The sequence below is a fragment of the Juglans microcarpa x Juglans regia genome, chromosome 3D (genome assembly GCF_004785595.1).
Source record: "Juglans microcarpa x Juglans regia isolate MS1-56 chromosome 3D, Jm3101_v1.0, whole genome shotgun sequence".
In the NCBI taxonomy this organism is placed as follows: Eukaryota; Viridiplantae; Streptophyta; class Magnoliopsida; order Fagales; family Juglandaceae; genus Juglans; species Juglans microcarpa x Juglans regia.
The window spans coordinates 12,240,505-12,259,317 of record NC_054598.1 but is presented as its reverse complement, the minus strand read 5'-3'; the positions used below and the strand labels follow the sequence as shown (position 1 = coordinate 12,259,317).

Here is an 18,813-nt window from a genome sequence, read left to right as displayed (position 1 = left end):
GAATGGAATGGATCCATGTTCCCTCGACATTGCTTCCAATTTTTTCAACTAATAAAAAATGACGTGGAGAAATAATAATAATAATAAATAAAAAAAGAAAAACCAATAAAGAAAGAGATGAATCTTCTCCTCCACATGCTCTCATGTTTCTGGGGTGTTCAGTTCACTTCTGATTCCATGTGCATTCTTTGCTTGACGTCAGGCTCGATCTCTTTCTGTACTGATTTCTTTTCTTTTTATAAGAAAATAGTTTGGATCTCCTTTTGCCTATGGGATTTGTATTGATTCTCATGATTCCTCAACCAATGGTCGAGCTGGGAATATACAAAACTGATAAATACATCCTACTTTTCAGATAATTTTTTTTTTAAAAATAATTTGTAAATATATTGTTATTTTTACAAATAATAAATTTAGCTTTGAGTAATATTATATTCATCACCAGTATTTTACAGACTTTCACGAATTAGTCCAATATCTTTGCATTGTTGTAAAACATCCAAACACAGAGCATTTCTATATAGTTTTACGTCTATATATTTTATATCGGCATTTTAATCATAACTAATAAAGCCATGCATGTTGTATTATTCCAAGCATTTTTTGTTTTTTTTTTTGGTATTAATCAGTTAAATAAAAAGTAATTTAAAATATATAAGAGGAGCAATAGAGTAGTGGTATTTGCTCATTTTGTCTTTTATCTGATCTTGAAAACTACGAAAAAAATTGCTTATAATTTTCAGAATTGAACATTTTGGTTCAACGATATTCCTTTGACTAAGCTTTGGGCACGACCACACTCGAGTTATTAACCATCTAATTTAAGCCTAAATTCTCAAAGTTTTAATGCTCGCACAACAATATTTATCCAATGAAAAAAGAATTATTTCCATTTATTGCCTCAATACATCGAAGAGGAGGTGGGGATCGAGCACCAATTTCATTTGTATAGGGGGATGGTCGGGGAGGCGAACGAAGGTTTGGGATGAAAGATTATTTATGGAGAGGCAAACGAATGGATATGGTGGTTGGCTCATCGGAAATAGGACGAAGAGGCGAATGGTGAGAGGTGCGTGTACGTTGGAGGGCTGTTGTATATCGATGTTCTCTACAAAATCAAGATCATTGCTTTCCAATTGATAGCGATATTCATACCATCCTTTTACTTTCTAACTCCAACGCCTAATCAAATAACACCACCTATGCATGTCTATAAAAAGCGAAGGGACCCGTTTCCTTGGACTGATTGTACCGTATTGCTTAAATCTCCCAAAAAAGCTCAAAAGCTTTGACAATGAAAGATGCATGTCTTTACAGGTGAGGGTGAACACAAACAAGTGATGGGTAAATGCGGAATAGCACAGTTCAACTAACATTCATTAGAGACTATGTATCCATCCATTCATTCCGTAGGAGTTTCTTTCTCTCTCTTTCGCCATTCTTTCTTTGTTCTCCAGCATTATACAGAATTAACACCAGTCATTGTCATTCTGTAGTCTTTAATGAAGAAGGAGGACAAGCAAAAGCAAAAGCAAAAGATGACTTGTTTATACTCTTTACGTTACATGAAATAACTTGGAACAAGGCAATTCCATGTGTTTCAACTTAATTTGTTGCATAAACCAGTGATTAATTTCTCCGTCTCTTATGATCCTTCAGAATTGATTGGAGCAGGCTCTGCTACAGCTTCTAAACATAGCTGGCAATGGCTAGCTAGCTAGGTTGCGTTTGCTTCAGAAATGTACAACCGTTCATGCAGACAAGCAGATAAAAGGAAAGATTACGTAGGTTGACTAAGGATGTGCCATAGGCCGCGACTCACTGGTTGGACGAAGATCTCTCGCAATTTATCTGCAATAATGCAAAGAGATTAGAGACTGAGTTTCAACGTTAAATATTATGAAGTCTACGTGTTATATCTATTTCTCTTCTAATTGTAAAATAAATAAATGTTTGCGACAATTAATTCTAGGCAATATGCATTCACTCTTACTGTTTGAGGAGGGAAAGGCCTACAGTTAATTGTAGGCTACATCTACTCTCTGGGATTTTGATAGAATGAGAAAAATAAAAATATATTATAAATTTTACAACATTTACTAAGCATTTAATGCGGACAGAAATTCATTGTGACAGATATAAATACTATAGGCCTTACGTTCGGGTAGAGAATCTTAAAAGAGATTCGAATACATATAAGTAGCAGTTCAACACAGCATAGTTAACTAGAAGGAAAAGCAAGGTCTGCAGTGTTTAAGTAATCCCATAGTTTGGGCGTTCATGTTAAAAAGGCCCACTCATGCCCATCCCAGACAAATAGACAGGCCATAAAATGGCCAAACCCAGACTAACAGCTAAAGAATAAGGGCATGCCGGAGGATGATAAATAGGGTTCTTAGAAAATACATGAATCAAGCGACGATCTCCTACTCAGAACGGCATTATACTTTTCATTATATGTATGTATATCCTTTCTATGTAAATGACGTATTACAGAAGGGTACAATTCCCACAGTGGGGAAAAAAATGAATGAATTCGATATGGAGCTTGTTCAACTTGTTCCCATAAGAATATGATATGTACGCAAATCGGTAGAGCCATCATCTCTCTGAAAGTCTCTCTGAAAGTTAACCCCTAAGCGTGTCCGCGCAGACGTCGATAATAATGTACAAAATGGTTGTCCCCATGACGAGGCTGCATCAGTCATCACCCGAAATGGAAACCAGTCGAACTGAAGGATCTGCTGGAAAGATCTGGCAGCCTGTGGATCGCAAAAACACCAGCTGCAAAGGCACTGACAGAAGCCAAGGCAAAGGCAGGAATGTTTCCCCCGCCAAATAAAGCATCCCATGGCCCAGCACCAAGTGACACGATCATCTAAACATAATAATAACACGGTTGATACAAAAATGGACTGGATTAACAAACAAAATATGGGACAAAGCATAGAACTGTCTGTCCAAAACCAAACTAGAGAATATATATATATATATCTATCTATCTATCTATCTATCTAGATCATCAATAAGGCTACCATTATAAATAATATATTACAAGCTAGATTGGCTACATTGAAGGAACAGGAGAAAAATATGAATAGAGGTGACTACAGCACATTGTCACTATAGACTTTTATGCATTGGAAATGAAGGTGGAACTTTCATTGGCATAGTAAGTGGAACCTGAAAATATACGGCAAGTAAACATGGAAAGGGACAAAAAGGTAAGGACAAGATTAGGGGTTCTTTGGATAGAGAGAGCCTCTCAACTCATCTCATCTCATCTAATCATTACCAACTTTTCCAAACTCCCACACAAAATACAATAAACAATTCAACTTTTTCAAATCTTAAAACAAAAATAATATTAAAAAATAATATTCTAAATAAAATTTTATTCAATTTTCAATTTTCAATTTTCATCTCATCTCAACTCATTATCCAAACCTTCCCTAATTGTGACAAAGAAATTAAAAAAAGAAACATGCATCCGAAAGTTTGAAAACAGAAGATCACAGAACGAATCCCCAACAGAGGCAGAATTATCAGGACAACATTATCATACTTAACTAGTTAACTGCAAACAACATTAAAAATTTAGATTGCTGTTCTAGGACTGCTCCAAGGAAACATGTAAACGAGCAACCGCTAACATACTAAAAAAATGTGGAAAATTGAAACAGAAAGTATTGAAGAATGTGTAATTACCTGTGGAACAACAATTGCAAGATTCAGAACTCCTATAGCCAGCCCTGCATGGTCATACACGAACTGTTCAAGCTCACAACCAGCTAAAGAACGTGACACAATGAAATGAACATGAAATTGCTACAAACCTTGGCCGCCACCAGAATCAGCGGTCAAATCTGCTGTGACCGAAAATGGAACACTGTAGGTAATCTGTAACATGCGAACAGTCAATGCCAGAAAACATAAACATCTGAGGCAGAAATGGAAGCAAATCAAGTATTACTTTTTGATAAGTAAATCACGTATTACTTAAAGGAAACTAAGCTTACAGCAAGAGGAAAGCCAAGAAGAGCAAATACAACCAAGGAAGCTATCCTGATTGCCGGACTCCCCCCAATTACAATTTGAATCCCTTCAGAATATTCTTTGATGGATACCAAACTAATGATAGCAGTGCCTGCCATGCAGGCAAACACAATAAAATTGCTCATGGCCCATACTAGTCTTGAACCCATCCTCCGACACATTGGTTCAATAAGAAAAGAACTAATGCCAAGAACAACCTACATTAGAAAATAATAAAAAGTCTTCAATAATTATTTTGCAAGAAAAGACACTATTTAGAAGATTCCATTGCTGTCACGTTGTGAAAACATTCTTACAATAATTTGAATAAGAAAAGATACGATTCAAGTAAAATTTAAGGTACTGATGCTCAATCTTGATTTCTTACTGAATTCAATAGCAAACCGAATGCACCATCTCGGACACCTTGGTCATATTTCCGTACTTCAGAAAGATCTCCTTTTGGATCTCCATGATAAACTTCCCTCCCCATCCAATCGGTATCAAAAAGAAAGAAAGGAAACCAGGACAACTGCATGCAAGATTATGATTGCAAATAGCGTAAAGTTAATATGGAAGCTCAAACAAGCCAACATCACATAAGCATACTAACTGAACAATACATGTTTATGTGGCAAAGCGGAAGCTTAAGCCACAATCATTTTGTCGAGAAAATCAAGCAAAATACAAAATTGGAACGTTATGCCATAATAACATTTTACCATACTTCGCCTTTTTCTTATAAATCCCAATTGCTAGTTTTTGTTTAAAAGAGTCATTTCTTAAGCACATTAAGGCCTGATTTGTTTTCACAAACCTTTGAAACCATCTCATCTCACTTCAATATCTGAACATCATTCAAATACAAATATTTTTCAATTTCAAATTTTCAACTTTTTTATCTAATCATTACCTACTAATTACAACTTTTCCAAACTTCCAAATAAAACACAAAAAAACAATTCAACTTTTTCAAATCCCAAAATAAAAATTATATTAAAAAATTATATTTTATTTTTTTATTTATCTTTTTCTCTCCTTTTCCAAAACCTCATAAAAATCTTAACTCAAACCATTTCACTACTACTCACTACTATTCATAAATTTCTCATCTCATCAAACGAGGACTAAATCTTCTTGTCTCATTTCTCTTCAATTAGATAATCCCAAAACTTTGTATGTCAAACCTTCATTTTGCTCTTCTTTTTGTCCCCCCCACACACCCCCCCCCCCCCCCCCCCCCCCCCCCCCCCCCCCCCATTTGTGGATTCAGTTATAAAAACATCTACAATTGATCATTGTGTGCCTTATTAACTATGATTGAACTTCATACACAACTATTCTGCTATCATACATTTCTAGAGGTTTTAAGGTTGATGTTTTATATTTATTTGGTTTTTGTGCTGGAGTCATCATTCCCTTCCGCAACCTCTTGTAATTCTCAATATCCACCAGTATCATCCCCTTTCATATTTATACTCCAGTCTTTTAAACTTTGATCAATGTGTTCAACAACAAACAATTACATCCTTCCTCATTAATTTTTAGTATATTGACTCGTAGTTCATCCGAAGTAAACCTGTGTAGAATTGCATTTGTATAAACCATTTTTCAGTCCAATCACTTGACGTTAAAAAACTCAGTCCAAAACTAAATTACTAATCCAAGGAATGTGAAGTTCCATTTCCTCTTTGTATATGACCCGTGTACTTGGGCTTTTGCCTATTCCTGCAATCAATAAAATCTTATTTACCGATCAAAAAAAAGGAAGGTGAAGTTCCATTTCCTGTAAACTAATTTCTTCAATTTTTGTGGATCTTTAAAAAAATGCAAATAATAACCAATCAGTGCATCGCTCCAGTTCAGAAGATGGTGACTTATACTCAAGTTCCAAAGATTGTGACGACCGGTTTAAGTGAACAGGAATTTGGGAATTTGACCAACAGAAAAACACATTAAAAGGAAACATTGATATTTTAACTGGACCACTTACCCAAGTAAGAGCCATAACAATAAGCACTGAATCCATTCCGGGTGGTAAATGCCTTAAACTGGTCAATAAATTGACGAACACAGCTCCAGGGCCATCACTAAAGCTTTCATTTTGCTGATCCTCAACTTTAGTGTTGACCTGTGATAGATTTATATCCCTTTCATAAGCACCTGCAGTGTTGTTACCTCTGCCATTATCAACAATTTCTATATCAGGCTTGGACTTTGAAAGTTGAAGGCCATTTTGTAGAGAATCATCCAATAAAGGCGCAGAATCAGATAGATGGTGGGGCTGATTCACACTAAGTGGAACCTCCTTTGCGAAATAAAGAGTCACAAGCAAGCAAAATGTCAGGAAAACCTGCACAAAGACCAAACAACGTTCTTGGACTCAGCATCACAAAATAAGAAGCCAGCAAAATACTTCAAGCAACAAATTCCTCTTTTTAAAAAAAAAAACAGAAAAAAAAATCATTTGAAATTAAATGAAGTGAACTATGGAAAGGTAGATGTCTAAAAGAAAAAGGAAAGGCAGAAGTTATGTGGATATAGATGTTTTGTCCTACGTCAACCAGCACAAATGATAGATCTTGATCAGGAACCATGAAGTTGGCAGAAATAATTCGAGTCTTTATAGAAAACTATTATAGAAGTTTTACACATGCAAGATCTATTAGAGAAAACTATTTCCATTTCATTTACATAATATGTTATTATTTTTTTTAGAAGCATTCACATATTAAGTCATTAAAGTACAATGATAGATACCATGTTAAAGCCATGTGATTGACAGAAATGTGTGTATGTGTGTATTTTCTAATAAAAGTCAGAGACGTAAACAGTTACTTAACATAAAAAAGACTCATACGAGTAGGGCTGCAAATGAACAGAGCAACTCGTGAACAGCTCGAGCTCGGCTCGTGTATACTCAATTCATTTAATAAATGAGATGTCCATAAACAATAATATAGGCTCAAATATTAAACAAGCAAAACTCTTATAAACTCGACTAGTAAATAAAACTCGAATAAGCTCGACTTGACTCGTTTGAACTCGTTTTGAAGTTGTAATATGCGTTATATTTATTACGTGTTAGTTATATTTTATATACTTAATTATATATTATTAATTTATTTATAGTTTACGTTATTTTATCTATTTAGTATGTTCCCAAAGTGTGTATAGGATAATTGGTATAATAATATATCATGCAACTAGAACTTTTGATTTATTATATTATTAATATATCTTAAATAGTGCAGTTTATTACATTTATCTTATGTATTATTATTTTTTAATTATAACTATTAAGTTAATTTATTTTTATAAAAAGTTATATCATACGAATTTTTTAATCAAAACTATTTGGTTGAATAGTTAAACGGTTAGAGTTTTTTGTTGAATTTAAAGTTTTTTTATTAATCAAAAGATAAAAGATTCAAAATTTTCAGAAAACAAAAAAATCGGGTTTGAGTTTGAGTTCAAGCTACCCAAGCTAAAGTTGTTTGTTTATTTTTAGTCGAGCTTGAGCCAAATTTGAACAACACTAATGGTTAACAAGCTGAGTTCGAACAAGGATATTCGAGTTTGAGCTGAGTTCGAACGAGTAATTGAGCTCAAGTACCCTTGTTCGAATTCGACTTGACTCGATTCGTTTGCAGCCCTACATGCGAGTAAACTAGTCTCCAAATTAACTCACCACTGCAATAAGAAATGCTGCTTTGAGATTTCCGCAGGCTTCACAGCAGGCTCTACTTGTCAGAAATGGAAACCATCTGCTCAAATGAATTCCCACCACAAAAATTAAGTGCTGAATTAGAAAATGGAGACAAGAAGTAAAATATCAACTGTAACAAGGGAGGATCTGGACCATGCAAGATTCAAAGCTTATTTTACATATACATGTTTGGTATTAAAAATGAAACACTTGGAATGAAACATGATATATAAGCAAATATGATGCAATGAATAGAATGAATAGACACATAGACAAACTCAAGCTGAATCTGCTGAAGAAGTCAAGAGGGGTCACCTGTGCCAATTTCCACTAGCACCAGAAGAGAATCCTAGGATGTTTCCGACAGCCATCCATGAGCAAAATACAGCATTTGCTGAATTACGTTGCTCAGGGCCTAAAAAAGTTGTAACACATCTTATAATGTTTTTCATTGATATATATTTCAAAACATGCAAATAAAGCATGAATACCCAGATATGACTAAAGAGATTAGAACCCAGATTAGAAAAATATAGGAGGGAAAGAAATATAAGCCACCTGATAGATCAGCCAAAAGAGCACGAGCTGGTCCCTACAAGCAATAAATGGTACACTGTTTACTCTTATACTTGGTGGTTAACAACATAAGTTTTAATGCATTGTTAATTAGAAGCTAGAAATAAAAATTATTTCAATTAGCTTTACCTGCACTGTATTGTTGGCAAGATCCAGCATCCAGAAGCCAATAATAAAGACAATAGCTGCCCTTGTTCGGGTTCCTTTGTATGTGCTGCATTTAGAAAGATGATTTTTCAAACTCAGAAATCTATATTTTTTTTTTAAACAAAAGAGAAAATATCAAGAGAAGGCAAGAGAAACCTGCAATGCTCCTTTGTATCACCTAATAAATATCCAATGTCTGCAGAAAACCCGATTAATATCACCTATATTGCAAGACAGAGTTTAGCAAAAATAGAAATCTGTAGACACCAACCAATTTAAAAAATACAGGAGTTCCTAACACTCACTGCGGCTGAGATCATGAGAGATCCTACGAGAATAAATGGACGTCTTCTTCCATATTTAGAAGTGCATTTATCACTCCAAATACCAACACAAGGTTGAACCTGAAAAACGATAAGCAACAGACTCAAGAACATTTTTTTTGTAAGTAACTGACTCAAGAACATTACTCTTGAATCAAACAGATATAGTATGCAACAGATATATGTATCCCCTTTTATCCTAGATTTGGTGATATCAAGCCACTTACTATTCAACCTTGCAGTCCAACGTGTTATCGCCATAAAATACCATTATTTGTTAATTATGTTGGTCGGGAGCTATTTGTATATGTTCGTGCATGTTTAGCCATCAGCCACGCAAGCATGAGCTGTCATCTATATTGCATAAGCTGTTACTAACCATATTGAACTAACACATCTATAGCAAACTAATCATTCATGATAGAGACAAGAATCAAAGGGCAGTTAGGTAAGTTCAAGACTGCAAAAGTGCAGAGGTCTGGAGTACCAGACGAATGAAACAAATTAAACCACAACGTCTATAATTTTCTTCAGAGAAAAACTGAGGGACATAAGTAATATCAGATACTACCCATTCTAATGGCAAATCATACCCAATCTCACTAAACAATGATGATGTTCCACTGCTATTATGCTTGGTATACTTGAGTCCCTTGTAGCAAAGTTATTGAATCATCTTCATTAAGCACATGCATTTGCAGAAATAGAAGTATATGATTCCGATTCCAAAATTATTTGGAGATGTCATTCCTACCCCAACCCCCCCCCCCCCCCCCCCCCAAAAAAAAAAAAAAAAAAAAAAAAGGAAAACGTGTAGCTGCATGACCATCTTGAGATTTCCATAGCCAAAAAATTAGGAAAAACTTTTCAGGCATGCCCCAATCACCATAAGATAAGAGTTCATTTAATTAAACCAACACATGACTGGATCCTATATGCACATCCCATATGGATTCCAACATATATGATGAAGTCCAAGATATCATAACAATTTGTTTTAGAAATAAAGGCAATCTTCAAAAATGAAAAAAAAAAAAAATCAATAATAAAAAAATTGTATACCATTGATATAAATGCCATAATTCTGAACAATCAGTCAAATGGTTGAGCAAAAACAAAGGAAATAAAGTAAGTGGTTACTATCACCTACCACAAGACCTGTAATAGGGCCACATAGCCAAATGAAAGAAGAAAACGCATGTTCTATTCCAAGTGTCTGCAACGATCAGTTAAGAGCATTAGTTAATCAAAGTAAAGCACAAATATAAAATTAAAAGATACAGTTTGCCTCGTCAAGACGAAGATATCAGAAACTATCAAATGAATCTTGAAAACAATGAAAAGATAACTAGTTGCATCAATGTATACTGAGAACATTATCAGAAGCGCGGCTGAGATATAATATTAATGTAAACATCCTTTTACATAATAACACGAAAGAAAGCTTTGTTTCATGCTTAATAATAACCTGACCTTTTAACATACACCCAAATGCGATAATTTGAGTATTTGATACACTTCATGACACCAAAAATGACCATATTTACTTTTTTTTTTTTTTAATAATCTTGAATTCTTAACCATTACATAGCAGTCAAATCGGAAAGGCGGGAAGGGGGTAGTTAAACAGAATGGTTTTTTAAGTCTACAAACTCTTCTTCTAACTTATAATATAATTTATTTAAGAGCCGTAATTACATAAGTAATACCAGCGTAACATTGTACGGCGCATTGTTTTTGCTCCAAAGAAGCGCATTAATTTAGGCATTGAAGATCGAGAGACTTAACTAAATGACAGTAGTACAATGTATGGTACGTGCCATTTAAATGCCTCTATAGCTCCCAAAAAAAAATACAATGGTCTCAAAATCAGCACGACGCAAATCACAAGCTTCCACTACTCCCTTTATACGATTATTATAAATTCTACACAAATTATCAACCTTAAAGAAGCATATTAATTATCAAGATCATAGCCTAAAAAATCTCATACTCGTGCAGATCCGAACTGGTCACAAACCATGCCAAGCAGAAAAAGAAAACTATATTTTGAAGAGAGGTACGGACCTGAATATAGGGAGTTAAAAGCGAAAGCTGTAAGGCCCAGCCGAACTGGACACCGGCGGCAACCGTACAACTGAGAACAAGAGTCATCAAGCTACTGTGCTTCTCTATGGGAGGAAAGGAAGGAGAAGGAGAAGGAGAAGGAGAAGAATTGAATTCGATCCGGTGGTTGGGGGAGTGAAACTCATCGGATCCCATCATTTCCACTTCCGCCTCCTTCTTGAGGTTCTTGTAAGGAACCTGGAAGGAGACTGAGTCCGTGTTGGCTGCCATGATGTAACTGAGATAGCGTTCTTGACTCGGCGATGATGATTAAGAGCGATGGATGGAGGCCCTCACATTAAACTCAATTTATGAAGATCTAAGGGTTTTTGCACGGAGATCTGATTCTAGCTTAGTGCGATTGAAGAACCAGAGAAGAAAGAAGAAATTGCAGAAAATGAAAGCTGGTCAAATTTGGGCGGGTGTGGGGGATGACTATTGACTCCGATGCGAACGCGCTATCAGACGAGAGACTCCAGTCGATCACGACCTCAAAAAATGAAAAAAAAAAAAAGGCCTACTCAAGGAACGGGCACTGGGCCGAATGCCCTCGCCGTCCAACTTGAGATCTTTTGAGTATCATCAACGTAATCAAGGATTAGTAAAAAGAAACCCCATTTGGGAAAATTTATTTGGTAAAATATGGGCTCCTACGTATTAATTTTTTATTTTTATATTTTTTTGTAAAATACATGAAAATGTTCATAAATATTACTCGAAGCAACCTCACCTGTCGTTAATTTAAGAATGTTGAATCGCATAAAACATTTTCGGGCAACAGATTTCCTGATACTTCATTATTTGCATCAACACAAATTATAAAATCACAACCTGAAAATTATATAACCACACGCGTACATGATGTAGTATTACTTTATAACAGAAATGAGGTCAACACAAAATAAATGGTGGCACCTTAGGTGGCAATTCTAAATTAGTATGGTAAGTAGAAATAACACGCGAGCCACCGACACACAAGTTTCTGATGATATATGCTTCTCTTTTGCACACCAATATATACATAGATATAGAACTGCAAAACACGTATATGTTTTAAGCTACTGGTATTCACGAGCAAGAACCATAATTGAGTTAACCCAAGGCTTCATTGCTGAACGCCACGACTACCCACGTCAGCTGCAACTTTAGCCGCACGAGTTAAAGCGTCTGAAACCCAAAGAGCTCCCTTTGAAAAGTAGCTACTGTTTAACACATTGTTTGCAGCTGTTGCAGCTGTTCTTCCTGTTGCCAATACAGCAGACTTGGTCATCTCTGAGACACGGTACTTTTCCTCCACAGATTTCACCACATCAACACCTGCACATATCTTATCGGTGAGGCCAATTCTCTGGCTGAGCTCAGCAACCGTGGCTGCCGCACTCGCTGAAACCTGATTGGACTGGTCGAAGGCTTTGGCCCTGCTTAATGCATCTTTACCCAGATCATATCCCTTGGCTAGCATGGTTATAACTACTTCCTGAGCCATTGAAACTGCCTCTCCAGTGCTGGGAAATTGGCTTCTCTGTGTAGACTGCCAATGTAGAAAATACTTAGCTAAGAGAAATTTAGAAAAACAGGTCATTATGCAACAAGCTACAATCATTGGAGCAACTAGAAGACAAGACACACACAGCTGAACCAGGTTCCTCGTCATGCCTATGTGAATGCCTGCCCCAAAAATCAAATTCATCTTCATATTGCCCCCAGCTTGTTATACATACACGTTGATCCAAAATTGTGGCACCCTGAAGGAAAATTTTCAAGGAGATTATATAAACAAAGTGTCACAAGTTCTTCATGCCAAAGGATAGGAAAAAAACCATGAAATTAAGAAAAATCATTACACAAGGTCATTTTATAAGTAAAGATATAAATAACAGTGCAACGTGACGGTATGACACAAGGTTTTATAAAATGGTGGGAAAGAGTATATATTGATCGCCAGCTACTATAATGAATACTAAGACATTTCCATTAAATAAAGGATAATTTTAGCTGGAGCACGAAAATTTTAATAATCCAATATGTCGTGTCAGTGAAACATTTATGTATACATATGTCCACATTTGTGCCTGCACTTGATCTGTGCATGCAGTGTATGAGAGAGAGAGAGAGAGATTATATTAAAACATCATCAAAATCATTGTTGTAGCTAATAACACCATTACTGTTTGAATTATACAATAGATGTAATTACCAGGGGCACACTATAATTATAATCTAAATACTCCAGTTCATTCTCTATCTCCCACTGTTTGTTTCCTTCTTTTGTGGTGGGGATTTGGGGGAGGGGGTGGACGGGTTAAAATTGTCCCACATGCAGGCAATCATCAGCCTAAGGCATCTGTCAGCTTCACTATGGATTTGGGATGTAATTCTTATTGCTGGCCAGAGAAGAAGTTTCTCCCATAAGTGCAAATTTACTCTTGCTAATCTCATATTTTCAGTATCGACAGACAACAGCATTTTTGCAAGTTAAATCTCATATAGAATGATTCCATAGCATATAGTGTTGGCGAATTACGTAGAATTTTGCAAGTTTACTTCTGCATAATCAGATGACACAAGTCAGGCAGTGAAATATTCCTATTGGTCTGTAGAACAGTTAAGCAGATCCAACACGACAATTTTAGCTTTATAACACATGAGAGATTTGATGTGATCACAATTCCCGGTCAGTCAATTTGACAAAATTTGGTCACCAATTATAGGGTATCATGAAATACAGGTACCTGACTACATGCAGACCACTAAAGATTCTAACTTTTGTGCCTTACACTAGAGAGATTTGGTCACAATATCGCTTTTCTAGCAATGAGTTTTGTCAATACTCACACTAAGCAAGCAAGCAGTCTCTTTAGAATATGCATCTTTGAATGCCACATAGGCAGTACAGGCATGTTCGCCTGATCTGTAACCAAAAAAGAGTCCATGTTAGGGAAAAATGGATACACTCCACATGCTAGAGCTATGTACAGTAAAGTGCCAGAAATTAGCAGTATGCTTCCATTACCACTTCAGTGTTAGTTAAATTTAAAAACATTATGGCAAACAAATAAATAATGGGAATAGAACACAAAATACCAATTGTAACTCAGCCTAATTGCTTACATCCATCGCATAAAAACAAAAAAGGGTGTTATCTTTTTAATTCACTCCAATTAGTATCATATGGCAATGAATCAGTTTTATTATGGGATATGCACAATTTGATAACAATTATGATCCTTTGATTTAGTCTGTCCTTTCTGATAATATCAATACATGAGTTTACAATCTATACTTCATCACAGCCTCTTAAATTGTGCCCAAAATCCTAGATGAACCACGATCCAAAAAGCTTGAAATTGTCTTTCAATTTATGACAACTGACCAACAAAACAGAAAAAAGCTGTTTTACTCACCAAATAGGATCTGCTTTAAATGCACATAACATTAAAAATATCATTAAAATGACAACCCCTCAATTATCAATCCAAAGGAGACGCTCCCCTAAAGATGTCACTGTCATATTTTCGTGGTGAAATCATTTGCTATGATGCAAGGTTCCACGAGCCAAAATTACATGAGTAGAAGTTAAAACTATTAGTATGCATAAAGAAGTGTAAGTTTCCCTATCACATATGAAGAAAGTCATCATAAACGGAAAATGAGGCAAGAGAAGAAATTCAAGAGAATCTGACTGACCAGCCCTGATATCAAGATAAATTTTGAAGTAAATGCTCTTTTAACAATGGAGAATGAAATGACATAAAAGATTGAACTGATCCAACCCTAATGGTGTACATCCACGATGCAAGACTCCAAAGCGCTATATCTCTCCAATTCACTTGAATTAGTAACACATATTCATACAGGATTGACACAATTTGGCAATGGCAAACCCTTAGTTTACTCTTTATATAACAATCAATCCCTTGATCTACCCTTCGACATCACAACCAATTATACCTCAACAGTTTACGAGAAAAAAAGTATTTTCAAGCCATTTAGAGCTGACTATGATCCAGTTAACAACAAGAATTAATGATCTCTCTCATGATGAAAATTGTTAACAAAATGATAAAATTTATATATTCAGTTCCAGGTACGATAAAACTATGAAATATGCAACTTTTGAAATGCCGCCAAGATTGAAAGACTATCACTTTCAACCAGACATATGCCAAACTCTACGATGTAATACGATAGAACACTCCAAGCATCAAGAACAGATTCTGACAAGAAAATACGGGCACGTTGAATTCCAATACTGAATAATTTTTTTCCAAGTAATTCCAATACTAAATAATTAGGAATATACTGATGCTACCTGACGATTTCAACGTGCTCAATCGCACCAGAGAAAGAGAAAAAGTCGTAAACGTCCTCTTCCGTGGCATTCGGAGACAAACCCGTAACTTCTATGGTATATTCACCAGGATTCATGTTTCTAAAAGTCTCTAACCTGGATGAAATGAATAGAGAAATTGGGAAAAAAAGTTATACGTCGAAACATAAAATTATTCTACACAACAAAGAGAAACAAGATCAATTGATTTATATCTCTGATCAGTGGGGAATAAATCTAAGTAATTATAATACACGAAAAGGAGCAATCGCGTGAGCAATAAAAGCAAAAACATGATAACAATTCCAAGTTCTGTATTTGGAGTAACTGTAAAATTTTTGCTTACTGGTGATTGATGAAGAGTAAGGTCGGAACTTGTAGAGGAAGAAAGCGACTCCAGGGGAGATCGATAGAGCGAGTCGAAGAAGAGGAGGAAAAGTCAGCTTCAGAAGCAAACGCAACCTACGAGCACTCTCAATTATTAGCAAAAGCTAAATATATTTTTTATGAATGTAAAAAGAAATTGACTTTTAGATATTTTATTCGCATAAATTTTTTGAGTCGCGCTTCTGGCTGGACGGGTGTAAAATCCATTTTCACACCTACCAATAGAATAATGACACATAGGTATTCTATAAAAATTTTCATTACAGTCGCATGTACCCCAAAACGTCTCTCCTTCCTTTCTGCCCTCTCTCTCCCCCAACTGAGAAATCAACAGGAAAATTTCATTTACAAAATGGAGTAATCTCCGGATAGGTTCCTTAGGGAGAGTCACTCTCAAGAGGTACATCCTCCATCCCCATCCCCCATCCCAGTTGGATTAACTCCTTGTTTTCCCCTGATCTCAGAATCTATCGAGATGTTGCATCTGGTTTTGGGTTGCATAACCAAATTGAGGCACACAGATGCTCAAGTTTCATCACTATCAGCGTAATGCATGGGTATGTATGAAAATGTTAGAAACATGTATAAATTTTATTTATAAAGATACCCTTTTCAAAAAATTTTGAAAAATATCATATCAATCTCTATAAATTGGCTACAGTATCAAGATATTCGAAAGGAAAAATTTTTATTGCAGTCTACTGTATGCTGCGGCTACTGTGTGCTTCAGCCGCAGCACAACATATATTGAGTTAAAAAAAATCTCACATAAAGTGTGCGGAGAGAGTGCGACTGATTAGCAGAATATCTCTTCATTTTGATGAGGCGGGCAAGCAATTATTGCGCAAAACACATGAACCATGTGGGTGATTTAAACCCTTCATTTAAAGTTTTCCAAGATCAGTGACTGTAGTGGGATCCGATCAAGCACTGTTCGAAGAATTACTGCTCAGAACTTGTTTTCTTTTCTTTTCTAGTGGGAGAGAGAGCTTCGGTGTGAGGGAGCTTCAAACAGAAGATGATTTTGCAGAGATTACCTTCCGTCGACATCAAGCGCAGATGAGAGAGGGAGAGAGAGCTTTGGCTTTGTGCTTTTTTTTTGAGGGGGCTTTAGGTTTCGTGTGTCTTGCAGTGGGGGAGGGAGGGGGAGAAGGAAGGAGAGGGAGACGTTTTGCGGTGTATGCGGGTGTAATGAGAATTTCTATGGAATGCCTAAATGTCATTGTTTTATTGGTGGGTGTGAAAATGGGTTTCAAACTCATCCGGTCTGAAGTTTTTTTCAAATTTTTATATTAGAATAGTTCTTTTTTTATTATATAATAATAAAATAATATAATATAAATTTGATTTTGATTTTTCACATCAAATTTTAACATTATATTATTTATTTATTCATTATATAGTAATGAATATCTAATAATTTCAAAAATATTTAATTTTTTTAATTATTAATTTATTTTATTTTGTCATATTTTACTATTCTATATATTATATATTAATTAATAATCATATTTTTATTAAATTAATATATCTCTAACTTAAATTAATAATAAAATATGTAATAAAAAGAAAGTGAAAGAAATAATTAATAAAATATATATTTGATGTATATACAGTAACTTTTAAATTTGAAAAAATTTTTGAATGTCTTTGTAACTAATTAGCTAATCTATTATGAGTATATTTTACTCTCTAATAATTAAATATCGAATGAATTTAACTTTTATGCTGTAACGGATCCGTTGGGTTGAAAGGACAAATTTTTTATTCGGTTAAATTTTTTTTTTCAGGTAGTTTGTCGTTTTCCCAGTTGAATTTGGGAATTGGGAACAAGAGTAGTTCTATATAGCATCCACTGTAGTAGCTGCACACAATGCACTCACTACGTGGATGCTTGTGGTTTTTTGTATTTTTAAAAAAAAAAAAATTGAAACACACGTTTTGATCGAATTTGCAAATCTCTAACATTTTCATTCCATTCGAATTCATCCCGCGAAAGCTCTGCTCCATCTCAACCCGCGTCTACTCCTGCAACCCAGCTCCTCCCGGCGACGCTGTCTCTCTCTTCAGTGCCACCGAGCGGCGCTCCTCCGTCTGCATAGTGCCTCCGCTGTCCCGCGAGCTCGTTGAATGGAGCAAACAAGGTTTCAATCCCGCGAACCTCCTTCCTCGCCACGAACCTGCATCCGTCGATTTCCTCTTGCCAGCACCACCTCGCGACGGCATCTCTCTGTTCAGGGCCAACTCGCGACGCTTGTACGTTTGTCCAGCACCGCCGCTCCCCGCGAGCTGATTGAACAGACCAAACTAGTGACGGGACCGAGTGCTCTGTTTTGCCAAATGGTTTGCTAGGTAAATATTGTACTACCATTTTCTCGTCCATACATGTTATATTCTTCATGTGTACATCGAGATGTGATTTTTGTATTTTCTGAAATTGGTATGCTTAGGGCATGGATAAATTTTCAGAAAATTAGAGTCCTTAACTGCTCTCTTTTCTGTGTGCTCGTTTCGTTAACAGGCTTGGTATTTGATTCTAGTATTTACCTTTGCTTTATGTTTTTATTTTTGGCTTGCTTGTGCATGTAGAAACACCTACTTTTAGATCTGGTGCATGTTGCACCTCATCAAGGCATATGGAAGACCATGAAATGATTTTGCAGATAGGAGACAATTGGAATGTACTTGAAGGCTAAAAAATGCCTAGGAATAGATCGCTAGCTAATCCGCAAATGGAAATCAGTTTTGAAGAATATTAATATTGCTATGTTAATTCGTTCAAACATGATCAAAATGCTTGAAGCTTAAGGAAATGGTTCCATTGATAAGGATTTTAATGAACCGTTGTTAATAAAAGGGTAATTTAGCACACGACTAACTTATAGATAAGATTATCTAAAAATTCTTTTTTTCTAAATTGTTATCATACATTCAAACGTTTATTTCACGAAATTCACACTGGCTCTTTCGCATAAACAATGCGCATGTATTATAATTTATACGAGTTGTTCATGTGAGAAAACCGTGTGTATTGAGCCCCTACACAACTCATTTGTTGTTTTCAAAACTCTCCGAAAATCTCGAACAAAAGAAACAGGGGGTTGCTCATTAACAAAAGTCATTGCAGGCCGGGGATTCTCCATGTCTAGCTGCTTCTTTCTTTTGTTGGATGCCTATTTCAAGTACTCTTTTAAGGATGA

At 35.6% G+C, this 18,813-nt stretch overlaps 2 protein-coding genes across 2 annotated transcripts; both read right to left on the bottom strand.

Annotated features, from left to right (window-relative positions):
- Positions 1 to 2,427: 2,427 nt before the first annotated feature.
- On the bottom strand, positions 2,428 to 11,395 carry LOC121255762 (sucrose transport protein SUC3-like). Its single transcript, XM_041156257.1, has 14 exons — positions 10,858 to 11,395; positions 9,941 to 10,006; positions 8,773 to 8,871; positions 8,624 to 8,688; positions 8,450 to 8,534; positions 8,303 to 8,336; positions 8,060 to 8,159; positions 7,727 to 7,802; positions 6,029 to 6,388; positions 4,424 to 4,567; positions 4,020 to 4,253; positions 3,837 to 3,900; positions 3,709 to 3,752; positions 2,428 to 2,878 (listed from the first exon to the last, which is right to left on the bottom strand). Exons 1-14 carry the CDS (start codon positions 11,125 to 11,127, stop codon positions 2,708 to 2,710), a joined length of 1,812 nt encoding a protein of 603 aa, XP_041012191.1. The 5' UTR covers positions 11,128 to 11,395; the 3' UTR covers positions 2,428 to 2,707.
- A 341-nt stretch (positions 11,396 to 11,736) lies between these two features.
- LOC121255960 (binding partner of ACD11 1) lies at positions 11,737 to 17,367 on the bottom strand. Its single transcript, XM_041156528.1, has 6 exons — positions 17,349 to 17,367; positions 15,573 to 15,669; positions 15,209 to 15,343; positions 13,732 to 13,807; positions 12,528 to 12,641; positions 11,737 to 12,427 (listed from the first exon to the last, which is right to left on the bottom strand). Exons 3-6 carry the CDS (start codon positions 15,322 to 15,324, stop codon positions 12,002 to 12,004), a joined length of 732 nt encoding a protein of 243 aa, XP_041012462.1. The 5' UTR covers positions 15,325 to 15,343; positions 15,573 to 15,669; positions 17,349 to 17,367; the 3' UTR covers positions 11,737 to 12,001.
- Positions 17,368 to 18,813: the final 1,446 nt, after the last annotated feature.

What these genes read in the sequence shown, in the direction of transcription:
- LOC121255762 (XM_041156257.1), bottom strand. Translation starts at nt 11,127, where the DNA reads ATGGCAGCCAACACGGACTCAGTCTCCTTCCAGGTTCCTTACAAGAAC. An exon ending in TTGTTATGGCTCTTACTTGG is followed by an intron (nt 4,568 to 6,028) that starts GTAAGTGGTCCA and finishes TCTTGCATGCAG; the next exon opens with TTGTCCTGGTTTCCTTTCTT. An exon ending in TTCTTGGCTTTCCTCTTGCT is followed by an intron (nt 3,901 to 4,019) that starts GTAAGCTTAGTT and finishes CGCATGTTACAG; the next exon opens with ATTACCTACAGTGTTCCATT.
- LOC121255960 (XM_041156528.1), bottom strand. Translation starts at nt 15,324, where the DNA reads ATGAATCCTGGTGAATATACCATAGAAGTTACGGGTTTGTCTCCGAAT. An exon ending in AGACTGCTTGCTTGCTTAGT is followed by an intron (nt 12,642 to 13,731) that starts GTGAGTATTGAC and finishes ATTTTCCTTCAG; the next exon opens with GGTGCCACAATTTTGGATCA. An exon ending in ACGAGGAACCTGGTTCAGCT is followed by an intron (nt 12,428 to 12,527) that starts GTGTGTGTCTTG and finishes CTACATTGGCAG; the next exon opens with TCTACACAGAGAAGCCAATT.